The sequence below is a fragment of the Rhinoderma darwinii genome, chromosome 4 (assembly GCF_050947455.1).
Source record: "Rhinoderma darwinii isolate aRhiDar2 chromosome 4, aRhiDar2.hap1, whole genome shotgun sequence".
In the NCBI taxonomy this organism is placed as follows: domain Eukaryota; kingdom Metazoa; phylum Chordata; class Amphibia; order Anura; family Rhinodermatidae; genus Rhinoderma; species Rhinoderma darwinii.
Genome location: NC_134690.1, coordinates 232,689,881 through 232,714,022, shown reverse-complemented (window position 1 = coordinate 232,714,022; position 24,142 = coordinate 232,689,881). Strand labels below are relative to the sequence as shown.

Below are 24,142 nucleotides of genomic sequence, written 5' to 3'. Positions count from 1 at the left end.
TTTGTCGAACGTTTAGCTACACTTTAACTAATTTTATTTTTTCATAGACGTAGTGGTTTGATGGCTGTTTTTTTGCGGGACGAGCTGTAGTTTTTATTTGTACAATTTTTGGGTACATGAAAATTTTGGATCAGTTCTTATCCTATTTTTGGGAGGCCAGGTGATCAAAAAACTGCAATTCTGGCATCATTTATTAGGTTTTTTTTTATAGAGCGTTCACCATGCGTTATAAATTACATGTTAACTTTATTCTGCGGGTCAGTCAGATTCCGGCGATACCTAATTTATAGAACTTTATGTTTTACAACTTTTTGCACAATAAATATTAAATATATAAATATTACTTTTGTAAAAAGAATGTATTTTTTCTGTCGCCAAGTTATGAGAACCATAACGTTTTAATTTTTTAATCGACAGAACTGTATGAGGGCTTGTTTTTTGCGAGACGAGCTATAGTTTATATAGGTACCATTTTTGGATAAATACGACTTTTTGATCACTTTTTATTCCAATATTTGTAGGGCAAAGTGACCAACAAACAGAAATCCTAGTATAGTATTTTACGCCATTCACAGCGTGGAATAAATAACACAATATTTTTATAGTTCAGGCCGTTACGGTTGCGGCGATACCAAATATGTATTGTTTATTTTTTTTCAAATGATAAAGGACTTGATAAGGGAAAAGGGTGATTGTATTTTATTTAAAGAGGCTCTGTCACCAGATTCTCAAATCCCTATCTCCTATTGCATGTGATCGGCGCTGCAATGTAGATAACAGTAACGTGTGTTTTTTAAAAAAAACTTTCATTTTTGTCCAAGTTATGAGCTATTTTATTTATATGCAAATGAGCTTTGAAATGGACAACTGGGCGTGTTTTTTTTTCGTTATGTCCAACTGGGCGTGTATTGTGTTTTTAACTGGGCGTGTTTACTTGTTTTACTAACCGGGCGTTGTGAATAGAAGTGTATGATGCTGACCAATCAGTGACCAATCAGCATCATGCACTCCTCTCCATTCATTTACACAGCAGCATCACGTTCTTATTAGAACGATGTGCAGCCACATACACAAGTGTCCTGATAATGAATACACATGACCTCCAGCCTGGACGTCATGTGTATTCAGAATCCTGACACTTCTGAATCTTTTCTGTGAGATTCCAACAAGCCACGCGTAATCTCGCGAGATTACGAGGTAAACGAGATTTCGTTTCCCTTGCTGGAAATCTCACAGAAAAGATTCAGAAGTGTCAGGATTCTGAATACACATGACGTCCAGGCTGGAGGTTATGTATATTCATTATCAGGACACTTGTGTATGCGGCTGCACATCGTTCTAATAAGAACGTGATGCTGCTGTGTAAATGAATGGAGAGGAGTGCATGATGCTGATTGGTCACTGATTCGTCAGCATCATACACTTCTATTCACAACGCCCAGTTAGTAAAACAAGTAAACACGCCCAGTTAAAAACACAATACACGCCCAGTTGGACATACGAAAAAAAACACGCCCAGTTGTCCATTTCAAAGCTCATTTGCATATATATATATATATATATATATATATATAAATAAAATAGCTCATAACTTGGCCAAAAATGAACGTTTTTCAAAAAAAACAAACCGTTACTGTTCTCTACATTGCAGCGCCGATCACATGCAATAGGAGATAGGGATTTGAGAATCTGGTGACAGAGCCTCTTTAAGCTTTAATTATATGTTTTAAAACTTTTTTTTTTTTTTTTAAGTCCCACTAGGGGACTTGAAGGTCCAATTTTTTTTTTCTAATACATTGCACTACCTGTGTAGTGCAATATATTAGATCTATCAGTCATTCTCTGACAGCAAGCCGATTAGGCTTCGCCTCCCGGCGGGGCCTTATCGAATTCCGTAAAGTCATAGCAGGAGGCCATTGTTAGGCCTCCTGTTGCCATAGAAGCGGTCTGCAGCCCCGATTTCATGGCAGGGCTGCCGATCTGCTTGCAACCTCTGTTGGCTGCATCTAAGGGGTTAATGGCAGGGATCCGAGCTAGCTCCAGTTGCTGCCATTACAGGTGGATGTCAGCTGTAACATACAGATAACATCCACCGCTGATGATGCCCGCTCAGCTCCTGAGCAGTCGGCTACAGAAGCCTTTCAGGCCTCCAGAATGGGCATGAACGGCTTACGTGCTACGCAGGCCGGGAGGCCAGTATAGGCCTCCGGTTGCCATTGCAGCCACCGGAAACCCGGCAATTTCATTGCTGGGGTGCCGATGAGCTGCAAACACCTTAAATGCAGCGATCGCTTTTGACCGTTGCATTTAAGGGGTTAATGGCAGGGATCGAAGCGAATTTTGGTCCCCGCCATTACAACCGGATGTCAGCTGTAATACACCGCAAACATCCGGCGATGATGGAACCGACTCCGCTTCTGCGCCGGTGCCATGCATTTGTCATATGGATACTGCAAAATGCGGGAAGCGCTAGCTTTCCATGACGTATCCATACGACAAATGTCGGGAAGGGGTTAAACGGAAAGCGCCGGTTCCCTTACAATTACCTTTGATTTCAATGGTAATTCTTTCGTTTGTTGCTTTCCGTTTCTCACGTTTCCATTTTTTTTTTACGGAAGCAAAAGTGCAGTCTGCAGAACTTTTGTTTCCGTGAAAAAAAAGAAAACCTAGAAAACGGAGACAAACGGAAAGCAACTGAAACAAAAGAATTACCATTAAAATCAAAGGGAATTCTAGCGGAACCGTTGCCTTCCGTTTAATCTTTCGATCCTCTCTTCCTCTGACGCAAGAGAGGTAAACGTATACCAGCGGTAGTGTGAACATAGCCTTATACCTACAGAGGCCAAAATAGTGTCCCTTTAGCCTCCGTCGGGGCATAACGTTTTTTTATTTTCTGGATAAAATAGTGTAGTTGACAAAGATATTCCATCCAGAAAAAAAACAATGTTAAACTTAATCAGATGCTACAATAGACTATTGGTGATAGACGCCGCTGTACGGAATCTGTCACTGGTCAATGCTAAACGTATTCGCCGGGAAGCTCCAGTAACAGAACGTTCCGTATCTGTCCGGTCACCGGGGAATCCCCAAGTGGAGGTTAAAAGCAGCTGGGGACTCGGGCTGCTGTGAAGGTCTTGCCGCGACACTGGGGGGGGTGAGGAACTCTGTGTGGCACAGTCGTGGGGAGAGATTCTCTGGGGATCGCAGAGCTGTTGGCTGAAGTGGGGGACATTACTGTTGGGACTGGGGGAGGGGCACATAGTTGTAAGAGAGGGTGCGGTGTAAGCGATGTATCCCACTGTATGCCTATATAGTGAGATACGTTGTAGCCTTCCATCGGAGGTATACGTCTGGAGTCCTGCGGATGTATACCTCCGAGATAAGGCTGAAATACACTGTGAAAGGGGCCTAATATTTTATTACTGACTTTCTTTAGTCCTATGGATAAAGGCCTCGTGCACACCACCGTATTATAGATTCGTGATGTATCAATACATAGTACAGTGCTAATCTAAATCTATGGGCCCATACTGTACCTCTGTATAACCTCAAAGTTGTACAGAGCCATAATAGGCTTTGGGCCCTATTATATCTCCGTTTCATTTTATATGACATTGTTTGTGCCAGTTTAAAACAAAAAAAACATTCGCCATTGGATGTTGTATTATTAAACTAATCTCCAGGAAGAATAATCCAGTAATATAGTGTGGAATCACAGGAACGTTGTGGCCTTCATCCAGCTTCCTGCACACAGGCTTGTGACCAATTTCGACACCTGTAAGACTGGTCGGAGGTGGCCGTTTACACGTTTACACACACAGATTTTTTGTTAGGATAAAAAAAACTCTTGTCTTCCGCATATTTTATGATCTTAGTAAAATAAAATCTCTAGAATGGTTTTGTATATTTAGATCTCAACTTATTCTAGTAAACTATCAACGTCATCAGCCCCATCCCCCAGGAAATCTCATCCTGATCTGACTTGGAACGTCAGGCGATTAGGAGGGCACAATGTGTGCCAGACTGCCATCTCCAGTGAGAACCAGCCAGCAGTGCCCTGCTCAGTTTGGCTTCTGAAGCATGGTCATGAGGAGGTGGCAATCCTAACCGACTATATTGTAGCCATTCATCCTGGCAGTGTTTACAGGACTCTGTAATACGGAGGGTATTGGACATGTAAAAATACTGGAGGCCCACTGTGACTGGACAATCACCTGGAGCACACTTTGCCTCTAACTCTCTATGCAAGTAATAGAAGGTGTAGCTTTCCCAAAGGTGAACCTGCACCGCCATACTGTTGTATATCCGGACTAACAAGCAGCAGGAGTGAGGAAACACTACTCTGTAGTAACACGAGTTACTGGGGCACATGACAGGCTGCAGCCGACAAGCTCTTACCAGCCCCAGGAAAGCAGCGCACATGACGGTGGTCACACAGCACCTCAGTCCCCCGCACTGCCCTCCGTCTCGCTCTCTCAGGCCTCCGAGCACTAGCCGCACTTCATCCTCCGCTCTCCTCCTCCGACTGCCGCCTTCCTCATCCTCCCGGCCGTCTCTCATACTTGCCGGCCGCTTATCAAACAACGTGTCCTCTTCTTCCTCGTCCCCGGCCTCGTCGTCCTCCGCCCGGGCGAAACGCACCTGCTTCTTTTTTTTAGTGTTCCCCGCCATGTCCCCTATATTCTGCTGTCACTTAAGAGTCGCGGCCTCATTCCTCCCAGAGAATCCGGCTCCGATCTCCTCTCTCCGGGAACAACCCGGATGTAGCAGCCCTAGTCGAGCAGTGACAGGCCGGGTGTACCTGGGTGGGAGGAGCGGGAAGAGCCGGCCCTTTCTCTCCGCATCATTTTTGCTCCGGTCTCCGAGTCTTGTCACTGGAGCTGTGACTAGACCTGCAGTCCTCTTCCTCCATCCCACAGCAGTCCAGCTATCCTACTGTACACAGGCCGTCCATAATACTGGCGCACACATTACAATAAGTGGACATGTGCCACATTCACAGGGTGACAAAGTCCTTAGGCTTCATGCCCACTTCAGTCTTTTCCTTCAGGGTGCTATCCGGTTTGTCACTGATAGCACCCTGAACCCATTCATTTCAATGGGCCCATGCACACTTCAGTTATTTAAACGGATCCGTTGTTCCGTTCCATCAAAAGTAGAGCATGTCCTACTTTGGTCGATGATTCAGTGACCGTGTGGCCCATAGAAGTCAATGGGTCAGTCAAAAAAACGGATGGCACACGGAAGGCTTCCGTGTTCCGTCCGTTTTTGACGGATCCGTTGCCATAGCTACGGCTGGGTGAGCCAAAGTTCACAGACTACAGTACACTTTCATTCCTGAAGATGGATGTGGAGAGACTCATAGCATTGGTGCATAATCACCCAGAACTGTGGGATACGCGGGCAGAATGCTACCACGACCGCTATAAAAAGGACGCCGCGTGGGAGGAACTTGCCAAGGAGGTTTTGACGCACAGATGGCAGCAGGGAACTAGTGCCCACGTCACAAGATAAGTAAGTAAATGCACACATTTCACTCCAAAAATCCCAAAAAAACAAAGTAAGCCAAGCAGAGTCATCTCATACTGTTCTCTATGCTCTGAAAGCTGCAGAAAACGGCACCAAAAACTTCTTGTAACCTTTCTATGGGTGTTTCCTGGGACATGTGACAAGTTCAAATTAAGTTTACCTTCCGTTTTTTAAACGGAAGCCAAACGGAAGCGCAACGTGCGTGTAAAACGGAAACACGGAACGGAAACGGAGTGCACACGGAAACCACATGGAAACAAAAACGGACACACGTATCCGTCAAAAACGGTGATGAAAGTGTGCATGAGGCCTTAGGTGACAGGACGGTTTCGTTTTCTCTCATGAATTTCACACATAATCATTATTAGTATATTTTCTGTCATCTGCAAGAAAACATTGTTGGTAGGAACTGCAGTTTATTTTCTCAGATGAGACGATATGACGAGTCTGTGATTTTTGTAATTAAAATGGCATAAAATTTACCTCACGTGACAATAATTCCTGTATTTTACCTTACCGCTGTGACACATGCAAAAGACATTGAAGGTTTGCTTAAACTCAGGCCGGTTTCACACGTGTGTAAAATAGGCACATTTTTGCATTTGTATTATGGCCACAAATCTCAAAACAGCATCATAGGGATCTATAATGCTGTTATATAAGGTCATTAGATACACGGTTGGGCCTGGATTTGCAGCGAAGGGTAAGGGCACAAAAATGTGCCCTTTTCTGAAACCGGGATTAGTGTTTACTGAGGCATAGTGTATAGAAGCAATGTTTCGGCCATGCAGAAAATAAAAACAGACATGAGGAAAAACCTGCGGTATGCCAGTCTGAGGATGCAGTGTATCATTTTCTATATTTATCTCGGACCTTTTCGTGTGTTTTTTTGTGCATTTAAAACAAACACATAAAAATGCCTGTGGTTTTGTAACGTTTTAAGCATTTTTTGAACATGCATATTTTTTATGTTTTTTTAGGTATAATAAACAAAAAACTCCATAATGCCAATGGCTTTTGATACATTTGAGACTTTCTGGCCTAGAAAAGTTAATGAATTTCCCCCTATGCCTGTAGAGTTATTAATATATTCCAATAGACTAACAGCAAACATCTGGCCACAGGTTTTTTTACTTAGAAAAAGTGCATTGAAAAACGAACCTAAATGCTGTGTGTGAACCAAGCCTTAATTACGGACATCTTTAGACGTTGTGGTGAGGTGCAGTTAAAATCTGCATAAAAAAATGCATCCAAAAACCACATGCGTTGTTCTTGCTAAGGGGAGAATGTGCAACATCCTTTCTCAGGAAAAAAAAATTAAATATGAGGTTTTTTCTTTACATATGACAGTAAAAATGTTATCTACTTGTGAGAGGAGCCATATAAAATTACATATATAGGTCAAGCCTTTATTAAAATGTATTTAAATGAACTCGTCCCACAAAAAAAAAGCTCTTACACAGCCTTGTCAACGCAGAAATAAAAAGTTATGGCAACCCAAAAAATAAACGATTTTAAAAAAGTGATTTTATTCTGCTAACGCTGTAAAAACATTAAAAAAAAGTTATACATTTGGTATCGCCATTTTTGGAACGGCCCACAGAATAAAGTAAATATGTCATTTATAGCACTAACGCCGCTAAAATAAAACATACCAGAATTGCTGTTTTTTGGTCACCTTGCTTCCCAAAAAAATTAAATAGAAAATGACCAAAAAGTTGCATGTACCCCAAAATGGTACTACAGATTGTCCCACAGAAAATAAGCCCTCACACAGCTCAGTTGACGAAAAAATTAAAAAATTCTTGAATATGACACAAAATGTTCAGAGTATGTGCCGAAAGGGGATATGATCGGGCATCACTTATCAGTGCGACACAGGCCAGATATCTGTGGATTATTATTTATTTACCGCATTATTATACCCTCTAATTATACCCTGATGTACCCCGCACAGCTTACATATGATCCCACATTATAAACCGAAATGCCAGCAAAACCCAAACAGGACTACTACCAAGCAAAATCTGCGCTCCAAAAGCCAAATTGTGCTCCCTTCCTTCTGAACCTTACAGTGTGCCCAAACAGCAGTTTACATCCACATATATGTCATTACCGTACCAGAGAGAACCCGCTAACCGTTTATGAGGAATTTGTTTTCAGTGGCACAAACTGGGCTCAACATATTGTGCACTAAAATGTCATATCAACGGAAAATTCTAACTTGCACCATTCGCTGTGCATGAATTCCTTCTTGATAAATGCCTTGAGGGGTGTAGTTTCCAAGGTAGGGTCACTTCTTGTGGGTTTGTTTTACTATTTGACCTCAGAGCCCAGCAATTGTCGGCCAATGCTGCATAAATCTCCAAAATGACCTCAAATGCGTATGGTGCTTTTTCACTCCTGAACAGTGTCGAATGTCCAGGCAAAACATTAGGGCAACATGTAAAGAGTATCTAAAGCCAGGAAACACAGCATAATAATTAGAGAACTGTCTTTTCATAGTGGCACAAGCTGGGCACCACAATTTGGGCACTGAAATTACATATCTGTGCAAAAAAAATTCCGCTTTGCACCATCCGCTGTGCATTAATTTCTAATAGAAAATAAGGGGTGTCAAAAAATCTCACTACACCCCTTAAAAAATGCCTTGAGGGGTGTAGTTTCCAAAATGGCATCACTTCTGGGGGATTTGACTATTTGACCTTGGAACCCTGCAATTGTGGGCCAATGCTGTGAAGCTGTCATATTTCCAGGCAAAGGATAAATGCTTTTAGGGGTATAGTTTCCAAAATAGGGTCACTTTTCGGGGGTTTCCACTGTACTCTGGTACCTCAGGGGCTTTGCAAATGTGGCATGGTGCTTGAACAGCAAATAGTGCTCCTTCCTTTCTGAGCCCTGCCATGTGTCCAAACAACCGTTTACGACCACATATAGGGTATTACCATACTAGGGAGATATTGAGTAACACATCTTGTGGTGTTTTTTCTCCTATTACCCCCTGTAAAAAGGAAAAATTGGGAGCTAAATCTACATATTTTTGGAAAAAATAAATGTTTTCATTTTCACTGCCTAATTCTAATAAAATCTGTGAAACACCTGTGGGTTCAAAATGCTCACTACACACCTAGATGAATGTCCTGAGGGCTGTAGTTTTTCAAAATTGAGCCACTTCTCAAGGGTTTCTGAGGGGCTCTTTAAATGTGACATGGCGCTTAAAAACCAATCCTGCAAAATCTGTATGCCAAATAGCGCTCCTGCCTTTCTAAGCCCCGCTGTAAAGGATCTGCCAGTCACAGCTTCGGGGTTAACGCCCATAGATAATCAGTCTGCACCTGCTTCTATGTCTGTGAGACTGACTCCATCTTCCACCACTCAGGGTGGCAGGCTTAGGAGTGGGAGAACCTATCACAGCCTGGCCAGACAGAGTTAGCTCCCGCCCTCTGTCTATTTATACCTGCCTTTCCTGTTCCTCCTTGGCTTGTGATTATGTAGTGACGGGGGTGGGGAGACAGACAAGTGAGCCCTAATCTACCCGCCACTCAGTCCCTGCCTACTTGCAACGACCCGCCCTAGGCGACGGGGTACAACTGGGTGACGGTCCCTACGCTCAATAAGTGCACGACAGACAAACAGACAAGGGTACACAGAGCTAGGGGGAGAAAGGGGCAGTTGCCCACGGCAACACCGTGAGCAACAAGAGAAGTGAACAAGCCGAGTCAAACCAGGAGAGTACGAGGTGCCAAACGCAGAGCAGGAGAGTAGTGAACAAGCCGAGTCAAACCAGGAGTGTACGAGGTACCAAACGCAGAGCAGCAGAGTAGTCAGCAAGCCGGGGTAAATATGAAACAAGGACAATAGTACAAGAAGCTGCAGCAGGGCCAGGAAACCAAACGAGAAGAATCACAAGCAAAGGAGGAACAGGAAAGGCAGGTATAAATAGACAGAGGGCGGGAGCTAGCTCCGTCTGGCCAGGCTGTGATAGGTTCTCCCACTCCTAAGCCTGCCACCCTGAGTGGTGGAAGGTGGAGTCAGTCTCACAGACATAGAAGCAGGTGCAGACTGATTATCTATGGGCGTTAACCCCGAAGCTGTGCCTGGCAGATCCTTTACACCCGCCATGTGTCCAAACAGCGATAAATATAGCAAAAAAAAACACAGGGCACTCCTCTAAGGTGATAACGTAGGTTCAAAAACAGATAGCACAAACTTAGGTGAAAGAGGGGGTGTTTGGTAATACACTCACCTTCTACGGTTTTGCAAGGTGGTCGGCACAACACGAACTTCTAGCATGTGGAGACCACAGGCTCCATAGATTGGCAGTCAACTGGCCTTTGGAGTTGGCACCGGTAGCCGGGTAGTCAGCATAGTCCGATGTAAGAAAAAGTTCCAAAGATACACGAAAAAAGGATTCACTCCTTACTGAAGGTGCTCCTGGACAGGCGTGGATAGTCGACGGCGTTCCCAATAACGGAAAGGCCTCTCGAATGAAGTTGTAAACGACTTTATTGCTTAAAAAGATATGTGTATTTGAAACAGCATGTATCTCTATAGGTAGCTCTAGAAGCTACGTGTTTTGACTTAGTACTTAGGTCTTCATCAGGCTTACAAAAAGATATCAGAAAGCATTCTTTAGGTACTCGAGAACAAACACTTCTGGGTCAAAGGTACAGGTGATAGTTCGAAATGGGAGTGGTTAGTTCCCATTCCACTAACAGTAATTGGTCAATGTTAAAATCGATCTTAATCAATATAGTAAAATATATATGAACTGTAAAACAATGTTAAAACTTTATTAAAACTATACGAAACCAATAAAAAGACGTCTAGAGAGTTTGTTACAACATATGGGGTATTTCCGTACTTGGGAGAGATTGCTTTACAAATGTTGGGGTTCTTTTTCTCCTTTATCCCTTGTAAAAATGAAACAATTCTACAATTTAATAGAAGAAAAATTAGATTTAAATTTTCACGGCCTAATTCTAATAAGTTCTGCAAAAGACCCGTGGATTCTAAATGCTCACTATACCCCTAGATAGATTCCTTGAGTGGTGTAGTTTCTTAAATGGGGGTCACTTTTGGGGGGTTTGCAATGTTTTGGTCCCTCAGGAGCTTTGCAAATATGACATGACACACGAAAACCATTCCAGCAAAATGCTCCTAATGCCAAATTGTGCTCCATCCCTTCTGCCGTGTGTCAAAACAGCAGTTTACGACCACTTATGGGGTTTGACCATACTTTGGAGAAATTGCTTTACAAATTTTAGGGCGCTTTTTTTCCTAGTGGAAATAATTTATTTTAAAAATATTTTTTCATTTTCACAGCCTAATTTAAATTAATACAGCAAAAGACCTATGGGGTCAAAATGCTCACTATACCCATAGTTTAATTCCTTGAATGGTGTAGTTTTCCAAATGGAGTCACTTTTCAGGTGTTTCCACTGTTGTGGTATCTCAGGGGCTTTGCAAATGCGACATGACACCGGAAAATCATTGCAGCCAAATTTAAGCTCCAAAAATCAAATGGTGCTCCTTCCTTTCTGAGCTATGCCGTGTGTCCAAGGAGCAGTTAATGAGAACATATGGGGTATTGCTGAACTCGGGAGATATTGCTTTGCAAATGTTGGTATGCTTTTTCTCCTTTATTTCTTATTGACATTAGAAAAGCTGAGCTAAAACTACATTTTATGAGAAAAAATTAAAATTTTGATTTTCATGGCCTAGTTCCAATACATTTAGCAAAAAACCTGTGGGGTCAAATTGCTCACTTTACCCCTAAATAAATTCCCTGGGGGTGTAGTTTCCAAAATGGTCTCTTTTTGATGGTGTTTCCTATGTTTTAGGACCACAATACCTGTTCAAACTTGACATGGTGCCTAAAATATATTCTAATAAAAAGGAGGCCCCAAAATCCATTAGGTGCGTGCTCCTTTGCTTATGAGGCCAGTATTTCAGTGATGTAGCACACTAGGGCGACATGTAGGGTATTTCTAAAAACTGCAGAACCTGGGCAATAAAAATTAAGTTCCGTTTGTCTGGTAAAACCTTCTGTGTTACAGAAAAAATAAATTAAACAGGATTTTCTCAAAAAAATAAAAATTTAATTTGTAAATTTTACCTCCACTTTTCTTTAATTCCTGTGAAACACCTGAAGTGTAAAGAAAATCTCTAAATGCTGTTTTCAATACTTTGAGGGGTACAGTTTTTAAAATGGGGTGGCTTTTGGGGGGTTTCCAAAGTATAAGGCCCTCAAAGCCACTTCAGATCTGAACTGTTCCCTAAAAAAAAATAGATTTTGGAAATTTTCTTGAAAATGCGAGAAATTGCTGCTAAAGTTATAAGCCTCCTAACATCCTAAAAAACTAAAAGGATGTTCAAAAAACTATGTTAATATTAAGTAGACATATGGGAAATGATTAACTAGTAACTATTTTGTGTGGTATTACTTACTATCTGTCTTACAAGCACATACATTTACATTTAGAAAAATTCAAAGTTTTGCAAATTTTCTCTAAATTGTGGTGTTTTTCACAAATAAATACAGAACATATCGACCAAATTTTTCCCCTAACATAAAGTACAATATGTCACTGGAAAAGAATCTCAGAATCGCTTGGATAGGTAAAACCATTGCAAAGTTATTACCACATAAATTGACACATGTCAGATTTGAAAATATGGGCTGTGTCCACAAGACCAAAATTGTCTGTGTCTCCAAGGGGTTAATGTATTTTTGAAAATTCATAATAGTTTGTATATTATAGATGTGATATAACTATGTTATGATGTATGTACTAAGATCTATGTTTTACAGGTGACGCTGCACTGGTTAAGCATAAAAGGCTCAGAAAGTATCCACTTGATTATGAGGAAGGGGGGTTGTCCCCCGAAAAGTCACATGATGGAGGATCTCTGAATGAGAACTCAGCATTCTCTTTCTGTTACATGTATTGTAGTATATGCATGAAATTGTACAAATAAATGGGAACAAGATCTAGAACGACTACTTGAATGTAAGTAATTTTTTTGTATTTCCTATATACGGATTGGAGGCTTGTAACCTGTTTGTGTAAGAAGGCTGTGTGGCGGAATGGGAGTGGTATTCTGGCACCAAGTGTCAGATCATGTCAGGCTTTCCCACCCGTACCGCCTTTAGACAGTTGTTCCTAAATGAAGCCCGGTGATCGGCCCCTGTATCGTCCCTTTATTCCCCTCTATTTCCCCTCCTGGACTGTCCCATTATTACCCTCTATATCCCCTCATAGAATTTCCCCTTTTGGACTGTTCCGTGCACAGGAGGCGTGGCTGTTGTTGCATGACAGTTGGTAGGAAAAAGCAGTTGAACGATTGAGTCAGCCATTTTTTCAGATGGGGTATCCTGGTTCCAAAGTAAAGAAAGAAAAGTATTTATCATCAACCAATAGACTATATTATAGCTAGTGGTATGTGTACTGAGCCCCCCTGTGTCTCCCTCAAATAAACGCGCTATTTTAACTGTTAAACTATTTTCTGTGACCGCCTGGATTATTTCACCCACAACCAGGATACCGAGCACCTGATATCACCACAGGCTGTCAGGCCATATATTCTACAGGAAATACATGGGTATAGCTATCTCAGACATAATTTGGAGCGATGGAATACACAGATGTTATACTAAATGTGTTAATATTAAATGACCTGTTCAGGCTAATTAGGCTTGTTATATTTTGAAACTCTCTTCAAAGGGTTTATCCTCAGGAAAGGCCATCAATATTAGGTCGGCGGGAGTCCGACTCTCTGCACCACCACCAATCTGCTGTTTTAAGGGGCCGTGGCACTGGAGCAAGCACTGCAGTCTCTTCATTGTAAACCTCGGGTTTCAGGCTGCTTGTACTTGCACACGCCATTACTTTTGTAGCATGTAGTTGAAGCAAAAACCGGATAATTCTGAGGCGCAGGCATGTAGCGAAAATTGCTGCTGATGTTCAAGATAAATGACCCAAAATTGGCGATAAAAACTCTGTTGGTTTTTATCGCCAGTTTTGGGTCATTTATCTTGAACACTGACAGCAATTTTCTCTACATGGCTGCGCCTGAGAATTATCTGTTTTTTGCTACAACTACATTCTTCATGATATTTCTGGACCCATCGTTCCAGTCCGGAAACCTGGTGGCAACTTAGACACCCTTGCAGCCCAGCCGGGCTTATCCATTCACACTTCTTTGGAGGTTGTGCTCCTTGCATAACTCCTCCAGGTCATCGCAATTTGACCACCAATTATTTTCCCACCCATTTGTATTGTTTGATGCATTATTTGCGTGGTGTTTTTCTCTTTTTTTCTGTCATCATTTAGCTAATTACTTTTGTAACGGCTGTGCACGGTATTACAGCGCTGTCCCATTTGCAATCCCTTCAAACAGCTGATCGGCAAAAAGGACGAGAGTCAGACCCCGAACCATCTAATATTGATGGCCTTTCCTAAGGATAGGCCGGCATTTTTTGAATTCATGGATACCCCCATTAAGTAATTTAATCTGCAGGAATTTCCTGTATTACTTGTTCAACAAGGAACTGCTGGCTTCCATATACCTATAAATTTTTCTTATGAAAAGGAGATTCCATAAAGAATAGAATGGTCTTGTTTATTACAGGAAGCAGCTGCTTTCCCTATGTGCCCTGGGAATTTATGACAGGAAACATATCATTATGGCGATCAGACGAGCTGAGTGTTGTTTACTGCATGATGGGTTGTCTCAAATATTCCTCATTACTTTCCAATAGTGGGGGGCTTTATATGAAAATGTCAGTGAATTGAAATGGTGCCCATTTCCAATAGCATTCTTGTAATGTCCCCGTTCGCAAACCGCAGACTCCTATCTTCCTGCAGACGTCGTCCTCCCCAGAGATGCCAGCACATGCGGCCGTCCTGTCCTGCAGTGACCACTAGGGTGCGCGCTCTAGCTCATTCCCGGCCTCAATGAGCCACACATGTTTTAGATTTGAGCTGATTGCTGCCAGATCGCCCTGGACTATAAGAAGGGCCCTGACCCTTCCTGCATTGCCTGAGCGTTGTTTGCACCTACCCGTGTCTGTCTCTGCAAATGGTTCCTTGAGTGTTTTCCAGTTCCAGTGTTCCTGCTACCTGTACCCAGTATCCCATGCTATCTTGTTCCAGTACCGTGTAGAGTTGGAGTCCTGATGTGCTGTATGCTGTATACTACGCCTGTCTTGTTACACCACGCCTGGTGTCTGCCTGCCGCCAAGGTGCCATCCGAGCCTATCCTGCTACTGTCTGAAGTTACCACAGGTACACCTATACAAACTATAGACTTTGACTTGTATCCTGTTGGCCAGCTGCTATACCGTCAGGGCGGTACGGCCCAGTGGGTCCACAATACCCACAGATCGTGACAATTCTCAATGCTTTATTTACAATACAATAATTACAAACAGCTGCAGATGTATAAAAGATACTTTGCAGACAGAAGAAAACAAAATATTTTTTGTAATTTGTCCTTCCCTCTGCTGATTTATGAAAATGTGGATTTTTTTTTTCCTCCATGAGTGGACAATTCCTGGTGTGATGTTATCGCTGTGCTGTGTGCTGTGAACCAAACAGACGTCTGCACACCTATTCCTCAACCTTCTTTCTCCCCCACCTGCTGATTCACTGTAACACTGAAACTGCAGCTGCATCCCCTTCATCCCTGCCTTCTTTGTACTGTTTTACACTAGAAGTATTTTTGGAGACTGAGGAGGTTAGAGAGCCGGCAGGCAGAAAACTACAGCTGGATGGTGTAGAAAATGCCACATTTCCAAAATAAGATATGCAACAAAGTTCTATGTATTCACTTATACTACGGATTTATTAACTGATTTATAAACAAAGCGTTCTTGGGAGACAAATAACATTCTAATATGAATTATTACTACTACCTGTAAAAATGTAAGTGTGCAAATTAATATATTTTTAGCTTATATGTTTTTTTTTATTTCAAGCCGAGATCTAATTAAGGTCTAAAAAATTATACTCAAGCCACTACCCCATGTGTGATGCTTACCTGCTATTTTTTAATGAGTGAATGAAGCCTTAAATGGTCAGTAACCTTTCAACAAACTTTGCATAAATCAATAGTACAAGCGAATAAGAAATTTTATCTTTCTTTTTTTATGAAAAATGCTTTTTCCTCCATTTATCCGGCTCTTTTCATTCTGGCTTTACTGCTTTTTCTGCCTTTTTTTATCATGAGTTTTTTCCCTGCATGTTTTTCACATTTTTTTCCTCTTTTCTTTATCCTGATTCACGCTCTTAAGCTATTATTATACCTGAGACTGTACAGTTTATTTTCACATGTTAAAAAAGAAAAGAACACACACATGGTAGTCCATATTTATTATGTACTCATACACTGGCAGTTGTTATGCAACTCCTGCCCTCCTTTCACATTCATTGCATAGTTACACTTTAGCATTAGTCCTTTAACAAAAATAGCAACAGAAAATACTGTTTTTGTTTCATTTCATTACTAAAAAAGTTGAAAGTTATTCAAGCAGATGTATAAAAATTTCCTCAGATTTTCTTCATTTTGAGGACAATGATATAATACACATTAATATAGTATATTTAAAAGAATCAATACTTGGGAGGACCTTAGCAAAGGTCCCTATAAGGCATAAAGTTTGCATAAAAGCACAGCATTAGTCACATTTTTACAAATTTATACAGAGGGCAAAGGGTGGCAAATATGGCTATTACAACTCTTGCATATTTGTAATACCTTAAATCTTCAATCATACTGGATAGCATAGATAGCAACTAGTTCAGAATCATGTGAAGTATGTATGTAAATCATATAACGTTGAGTAAAGGCCCTTTTACACGGGCCAATGATCGGGTAAAATGAGCGTTGATATGAACGCTTGTTCCCGATCGTTGCCCTGTTTAACGGTTAGCCGATGAACAAGCAAACGCTCATTCATCGGCTGATCTGCTAGTTTATGGAGCATTAAATATTATGGTTGTCGGCGGCACATCTCCCTGTGTAAATAGAGAGATGTGCTGCCGATATGATGGCAAAGTATGGGGATGAATGATCGTAGAAACAATCCCGATACATAACCAACAATTGCTCCTTGTGAAAGGAGCAAACGAGTTACGATCAATGAGCTGTCTTGTTGATCAGCATTTGTTTTCACGGCCCATGTCGGGCCGTTTTATAGGACCCTAAGGCCTCATGCACATGACCGCGTTCGTGATATACTGACCACATGTAGGCCGCATTTCCCGGACTGAAAACAGTTCAGGGAGCCGGGCTCCTAGCATCAGCCAGCTCCCTGAACTGTGTTCGGTCCGGGACTTGCGGCCAATATGCAGGCCGTATATCACGGACCAAACATGGTCGTGTGCATGAGGTCTAACTCTGCATGTATCATGTATAATGGCCTACATCTGCATTACATTTCTTCTGGTTGCTAGTAGTACAAGTCAATAGTTTTACGACAGGCACCCCAACAGTTTAGTCATGGTCTCGTAATACAATGCTTTCTGCTGCACTGTTTTCTGGGAGAGTTGGGGCCTTGCAGTACACAACACCTCACATAATACAAATCATCAGAGCAAGCTCTGTACAGACACTGAACATGAATGTACCGTAGGGAATATGAGGTAAGTAGTGGTTAAAGGTATAAAACAGAAACACATATAACCCAAATCTTCCAGCTATAGGCTGCATATATTCTGTAAAAACTATTTCGTTTTACAGTTTAATTCTGAGGAAACTGAATTGATAACAATTTCATGGCCTGTGGAACAGATTTTTTTTTTTACCAACATCATGATAGAGTTTACATATTTGGCACAATTAATCCATAAATAATTAAAAAACTGGATTTAATTTTTAATATTATCATTGTAGCTTATTGACTAGTCAAGACTTTACATTATGTATATCTTAAAAAGAACCTGTCACTAGGTCCTAGAATCTAATCTACATGTTACCTTTAGCTCGCTTCCTCCCTGTTTCCATAGCCGATTTACTTTTTTTTCCTCATCCCCGTGTTCCTGCGTTATTGTACTGTGTTTTTTTTGGTGCCAATATGTCAATTCACTGTATTTTGCCAACGGGGCATGTACTACAGTTAATACCCCAGCCATCTTCACTGCCTCTGATACTGACCAATCAGTGTGAGGCAGCTCATGACCAGCCTTGCTCAACTTGATCTCACAAAACTTCTCATCAAGCGCATTTGTCATAAGCTGTCTCACCCTTATTGGACAGCATCAGAGGCTGTGAAGTTGGCTCCACTCCACTCCACAACCCGTAGACTAACTACAGTGAATTGACATATTGGGCACCAACAGAACGGTGAACAATAACTCTGGAACTGGCGGAGCAGAAAGAAAAGAAAAACGGCGATGGAAACAGGGAAGAGGCAGGCTTAAGTTAACACATGTAAACAAGATTCTAGGTCCTAGTGACGGGTCCTCTTTAACATGATTCAAGCATGGCTCACACAAGCACTTAAAATGTCTGCTGCTTCTTAGCAACAAACTTTAAACCCTCAAGTACCAAGCTTATTTTGACGTTAAAGCCTGCAGGATTTTTTTCGTTTTTGCATTGCTGCATTCCAAGAGCCATAACTTTTTTATTTTTCCGTCGATGCAGCCATATTTGGGTGGGACAAGATGTACTTTTTATTGGCACCAATTTAGGGTATATGGGACTTATTCATTAGCTTTTATAAAAAATTTTGTGAGGGGAGATGGTAAAAAAAAAGCAATTCCGATGTAGTTTTTTTGTGTGCCGTTCATCCTGCTGTTTAACCGGTTGAGGACCACCCATTGTATATTAATGGCATTTACGGCACGGGTTTTAAAAATAAAATAAATTAATTAATGAAATCAAAATTACACGTAAAAAAAATCCCCCGCCAACCATTGTCATAATGCTAGCCCTGACCCAATTACCCTAAGATAAACATGTACAGATGTAGCCGTCTTTATCTTGACTTTTAATGTATTAAATACACAGTGGCAAGATCCTTTATCTTGGCTTCTTCCGTTACTTTTCAATGTCTTTCGTTGTGTGATATCATGCTGCAGCAAATGATCAGTCAACATAAAGATGGCTACATCCGTAATATAGCAAAATTTACGGTAGACAATGATGATCTCAAATGAAAATTTTATTTTAGGGTAACACTATATTATTACCATAAAAAATTAGCTAAAACGTAAAAAAGCTTATTATTTTTTACTATTTTTTTTAAACTATAACCCTAAAAATTCTTAAGAAAAAGGCTAAAATTATGTGTATAAAAATGATAAGAATGTGGGCGTTTAACTAACGTGTGCTAAAAATGCCTAAACATTGCCTGATCCTGAACCGGTTAAACAATATTACGTTACGATCATGGCGAGACAATATATATATATTTTTTTTATTTACACTTTTACAAAATAAAATTACTTTTTATATTAAAAATTGGTTTTATTTTTTTCACTGAGCACTTTTTTATGCCTAATAAATTTTATTTCACTAAATGAAATTATTTTCTAAATCCCACTAGGGGACTTGACAAAGCAATCTTCTGATCACTAATATAATGCTTTGGTATACTTTGTATACCAAAGCATTACTGCCTGTCATTTTAAAACGGACAGACAGTCTATTAGACATACAGTCATGACAACCCATCGGCGGCCCCCTCCCTCTGTCAAACCACTAAAAAGACCCCAGTCGCTCCAGGGGCAAAATGCCTTTTTTTGTGACAAAGTCACAGGTTTAGTCTTTTGCGAAGTAGCAACTGGAAAAATGTTGCCGTGAATGTTGTCCATACTTAGTTGTCTATGAGTGTTGTGTTACAGCTCTGTACAACTCAGAACTTAGATGGAGCCATGTGCATGAGCCCTAAAACTACATTTAGATAGCAGCCACTAGTAATCTGAGATGTATATGAACGTGGGCATGATACTGCCCTCTGTTATTTCATCATAGATTCCTCTGTTTACAAAGTTGGCCACGTTTGACTGAAACATTTGTAGATAGGATCATCTGGTACTATACATAAACTTCCACCAGATTTGCAAAAATAAATAAAAATAAGTTGAATTTTCCTCTTATTTTGGGTCAGTTATCACAAATATTCCTTACAAATGTGTGCCCAATTATATCAGAAATCAGCATGTACATAGTACACAGGTATTATGAGAAGATTCTCCTATAGTGATATAAGAAACCTTCCTATAGTAAAGCTGTCTGCAGAGATGGCATGATGGCACACAACACAGGCTCGCCATGATCCTAGTGCTGCAATGTCTGCTGTGTACAGGATTGGATTACATCTAATGCTGCCAGTTAGTTTTACGTAACCAGACTCAGTAGACTTAACCCTCTCACAAACAGCATCAGAATAGAGGAAGGAAAGAGGGTACATTGTTTCAGTTCTGGTAGCATTTTTGTTATAGTGTTGGGTGAAGATTAGCTTTTTTTTAATGCTTGACATTGCTGTGTGCAATATTGTTCTACTGCTCCTCACGGTTTTTAAAATCTACGTACACCTTTGTAAGCAATTATTTTATTTATATTGAATGAATGTATTTTCTGTTTTTAAGCAACTTTTAAATTCACTTTAAAAAAAAATGTTTTTAAAGATACAGCTTCTATGTATCCTGTATACATAGAAGCTATATCGTTCCCTCTCAGACTAATCCGTCAGTGCAGCTGAACTAACAGCTCGGCTGAGAGGGGGTCCTGCGTGTCTCTGACACAAAAGATCCAGCTAGCAGTCATTGCATGGGTAACTTTGTTGTTTTCTGCCAGAGAAGGAAAATCTCTCTTGGTCATATGGTGCTCACTCAGAAGCACGGCGAAAGAGCTCTGAATCTGTACTGTAACATGACGAGCACCGGTGTGATCACATGATCATTCTCAGGAAAAAAACTATAAATAAAGTTTCTCAATCAATGACCGAAAGCTAAGATTTTTAAAACTGTGAGGAATTGATACAAAAAATGCATAACTTTTTTTTTTTTCATATAATGAATAAACTTTAGTTATTGAAACTAGAAAATCCCTTTAACTTTGCAGAACTGTCATTTTCAGTAGCAGCTCATTTTGGAACCAGGAACAGCAAGCTAGTAAATGGAGGTCCTCCAAGCCAGGCATTAAAAGTACGGCCGCTGGATGACATTTTAGGAGTTATATATTTATACACACACTATTTATATCTGATCTCAATCCAGGGACTTGGCTGCAAATTGTATCTACTATCATGGATGGGGCATATACATTGTTCTTGATTTTATGCTATGTGTTTAATAAAACCAAAACACTAGCCTTACATATAGTGTTGATTGGCTGTTATACACTAAAAACCAAATAAATGATTCCTGGTAATATTGAGATATATTCATCATGCTACAATAAAACTTTCTTCTGCGTAGTAATCTTGTACATACTGACATCAAAATCAAAACAATATTCACACATACTAGGTAACTAAATTGACTACAAATGCAGATAAGGCAAATTTGGATATATTCTGCTACATAACCCTGTGGCACACAGACCTTCCAGCACTTGTATTTACACATTGCTCATTTATATTTATAATATTACACAAACTAAACACACATCACTAAAGATAATACCATATAGTAGATTAAAGCCGTGTTCACATCAGCGTTCGTTTCCGCTGAGGGATTCCATCTGAGGTTTCCGTCGGGTTAACCCCTCAGCGGAAAGGCAAACGGAAGCCTCAGATTCCGTTTCCCTCACCATTAAAATCAATGGTGACGGAAACCTAGCTAATGGTTTCCGTCTGTCACTGTTGTGACAGGATTCCGTCGTTTTGACGGAATCAATAGCGCAGTTGACTGAACCTCCGACGGAACCCCTCAATGGAAGAGCAACGGTGATGTGAACAGGCCTTAAGCTGGTTACATTTTAGTATATAATAAATCTTTGGTATATTTTTTATTTTTTTTGGTTACTATTAGAGGAACACTGTAGGCAAAACATATACAATGTTTTATTACAAATGGTCCTTTTACATGAAAACATAGATTGCTAAAACGAGTCACGATCGCCGATATTAGCAAGTTAACGTTCCCAAGACTTGCATTTATAGGTTACAATAATCTGATGTTTTTATCGTAAATGCAAAAGTTCATGCGATCGCTTGTATTTCCTCCTCTCATCCTTTCCATGCGATGCCTGTTTACACGATCATTTTTGAGTCAGCGTAAAATATTCGCTCAACGGCAAAATGGCGAATTATCACTAATCGTTCACTCAATGCACATGTTTACACTGGACAATGATTGAAAACATTCAATTATCTCCCCATGTAACATGACAGGAATGACAGGGATTCAAGGAGCACGAGAGTAAATATGCCCCTCAGCCTCTGCACTAGACATAACTCAGTGGGGCAGATTTACTTCTGCCTCAAATTGAGCCAGATATGCAGTGCACGTTGTCCAACAGGGGGCTTGGCTTTGTATGAAAGGAGCAAAAAGGGGGAATGGCTTAAATCCGCCGACATGCAACAAAATTGTGCCATACTGGCGTAAACTTTGCCAACCAAGAGGTGGTAGATGCACCAAATTTACCACGGTTATAAATTTGTCACATCTTCTGACTGCCTGGCCTAAGTTTACACTGTCTAAATGTTAGACAGCATCAGTATTTTTATTTTGCTCGGATTATGTGTCTTTACTCATAAGTGAATTACAAACAAAGCACTTTTCATTATGATAAACTTCACCTCAAACCCTGTACTTATGCAGAAAACAGCCCTTGTTAAGCATAGTCATCTACACAGAGAGAGTGCTCATAAGGCACATATTCATGGGGAAACATAAAACCTGAACTGCCAGCACATAGGATGGACACCTGCAAGGTCTTTGGCTCATTCAAGAAGCTACTCATGGGTGGATACCAGCAAACAATTTAGTCCTAAAGTGCATATACAGCAAACACTGAGCCGCACATTGGTAATGAAGAATATATGAAGAAAAATTAAAGCAAACGCTACATATGGAACAGTAATCCCCTAAGTGATTTATACATCATTCCAAATAAAAGAGAGATGTTGTCAAGCACAAACAAGAATGCTTTCATATTGCTGCTTACAGGAATATATAGCTAAATACAAGTTATTTCTCCAGCATACACAACATGTGTGTCCTGCCTGGGGAAAGATGCAATTTGCTAATTTATTCTCGATCATCTATAATTAATAGAACATTTGGTTGTATATCTGACATATAAATCTAGTCCCAAAACAGCTGATATTGATATCAAGATAGATACGCTAGTAAGCGAGTAGAAACAGATAAAATTGTTCTGCCTGACAATAAAATTGTAATGTTTCTCTGCACGGGAGGCATATATAAGTACATTGTCACCTTTCACAAATGGAAAAACAGTGATATGTGAACATAGCTCAGCTTAGTTATATTGCTTGTGGGAAAACTCAGCTTGTATGTTAATAATTCATCTCCGGTGACCTTGAAATCTTTTATGTGTGATATACAAATTAAACTTAAATATATTTTGTTAGTGAGTCTCATTTCTGACAGGTAAGGCCCCATGCACACGAACGTATTTTTGAGGCCGCAATTCACCCGCAAATCTGCAGGTGAATTTTGGCCCCATTAATTTCAATGGACCCATGCACACAACCCTGGTTTTCACGGTCCGTGCATGGCCCAGGAGCCTGGACCGCAAAAAGAACGGACATGTCTTATTACGGCCGTGTATTGCGGTCCGGGCTCATAGAAATGGATGCGGGTGGCCGCGGGTGACACTCCGCCGTCTGAGCCGCAAGTCACAGCCCGTGCACATCACTACGGTCGTGTGCATGAGGCCTTAGACCCTGCAGCAGAAATGTATAGATACCCAGCATTGATTGAAAACAGATCCTAACTCTAGCAGGCCGCAAAATAAAAAACAATAAAAATGAACATTGTAAGGCTCCAAGCGCTATCACTCCAGAAATCTAATGTGATTGTAGATCAGACATAATTTTTCTGCACAGAAATCTGGTAAACAAAGTAGAAAATTGTTCAGCTACTAAGATTGAATATCAATAGAATAGATGCTATAAAAAAAACAAACCTGTACTGTTGTAAAGCTAGTTCTGAATGTATTACTTTTCTGTAGCATTGATTAGGCTGCTCAATAATCCTGGCATGATACCAGGGCGCTAAGTTTCAATAGGCTGGAATAAAGGAATCTGACATGGCAGGCTAGTCATATATGCAAGCAGACAGCCTAGTGTGATCATACAGCTTTGGTTTTATAGCACCAGTTACAAAATTCAGTCACTGTCATACAAAAGTCTTACAAAATTTGTTTTTGTGAAATAATGGAAATTATATGACAGAAACATCTTCCTTTTTAGAATTCTCAGCCGTGCCAGGTGTCAATGCACTGACAGGGTAATATTGCATGATGTTCTCTTCAGCCTCTCTATCCAATACTTTTTCCTTCTTATTTAAAGTCCTTTCATGGATCCAAGGGATAAGACAAAGGATAATTCCACCAATAATAGGGGGGACACCCGCCAAATAAAATGCTAGATCATAAGAACCAAGTTTGTCACGCAAAAAACCTGGGGGAG

General features: G+C 40.6%; 2 protein-coding genes across 2 annotated transcripts in view; both read right to left on the bottom strand.

The window, feature by feature from the left end:
- The window catches only part of SLC60A2 (solute carrier family 60 member 2), a 40,564-nt gene extending 35,506 nt beyond the window's left edge, over nucleotides 1–5,058 (bottom strand). Inside the window, exon 1 of the mRNA XM_075862279.1 lies at nucleotides 4,399–5,058. Coding sequence (XP_075718394.1) covers nucleotides 4,399–4,671 — 273 coding nt within the window. The 5' untranslated portion in view covers nucleotides 4,672–5,058. The remainder of the gene's footprint in view (nucleotides 1–4,398) is intronic.
- Nucleotides 5,059–15,888: 10,830 nt separating this feature from the next.
- SLC16A10 (solute carrier family 16 member 10) overlaps nucleotides 15,889–24,142 on the bottom strand; it is a 148,476-nt gene continuing 140,222 nt past the window's right edge. Inside the window, exon 6 of the mRNA XM_075862278.1 lies at nucleotides 15,889–24,133. Coding sequence (XP_075718393.1) covers nucleotides 23,895–24,133 — 239 coding nt within the window. The 3' untranslated portion in view covers nucleotides 15,889–23,894. The remainder of the gene's footprint in view (nucleotides 24,134–24,142) is intronic.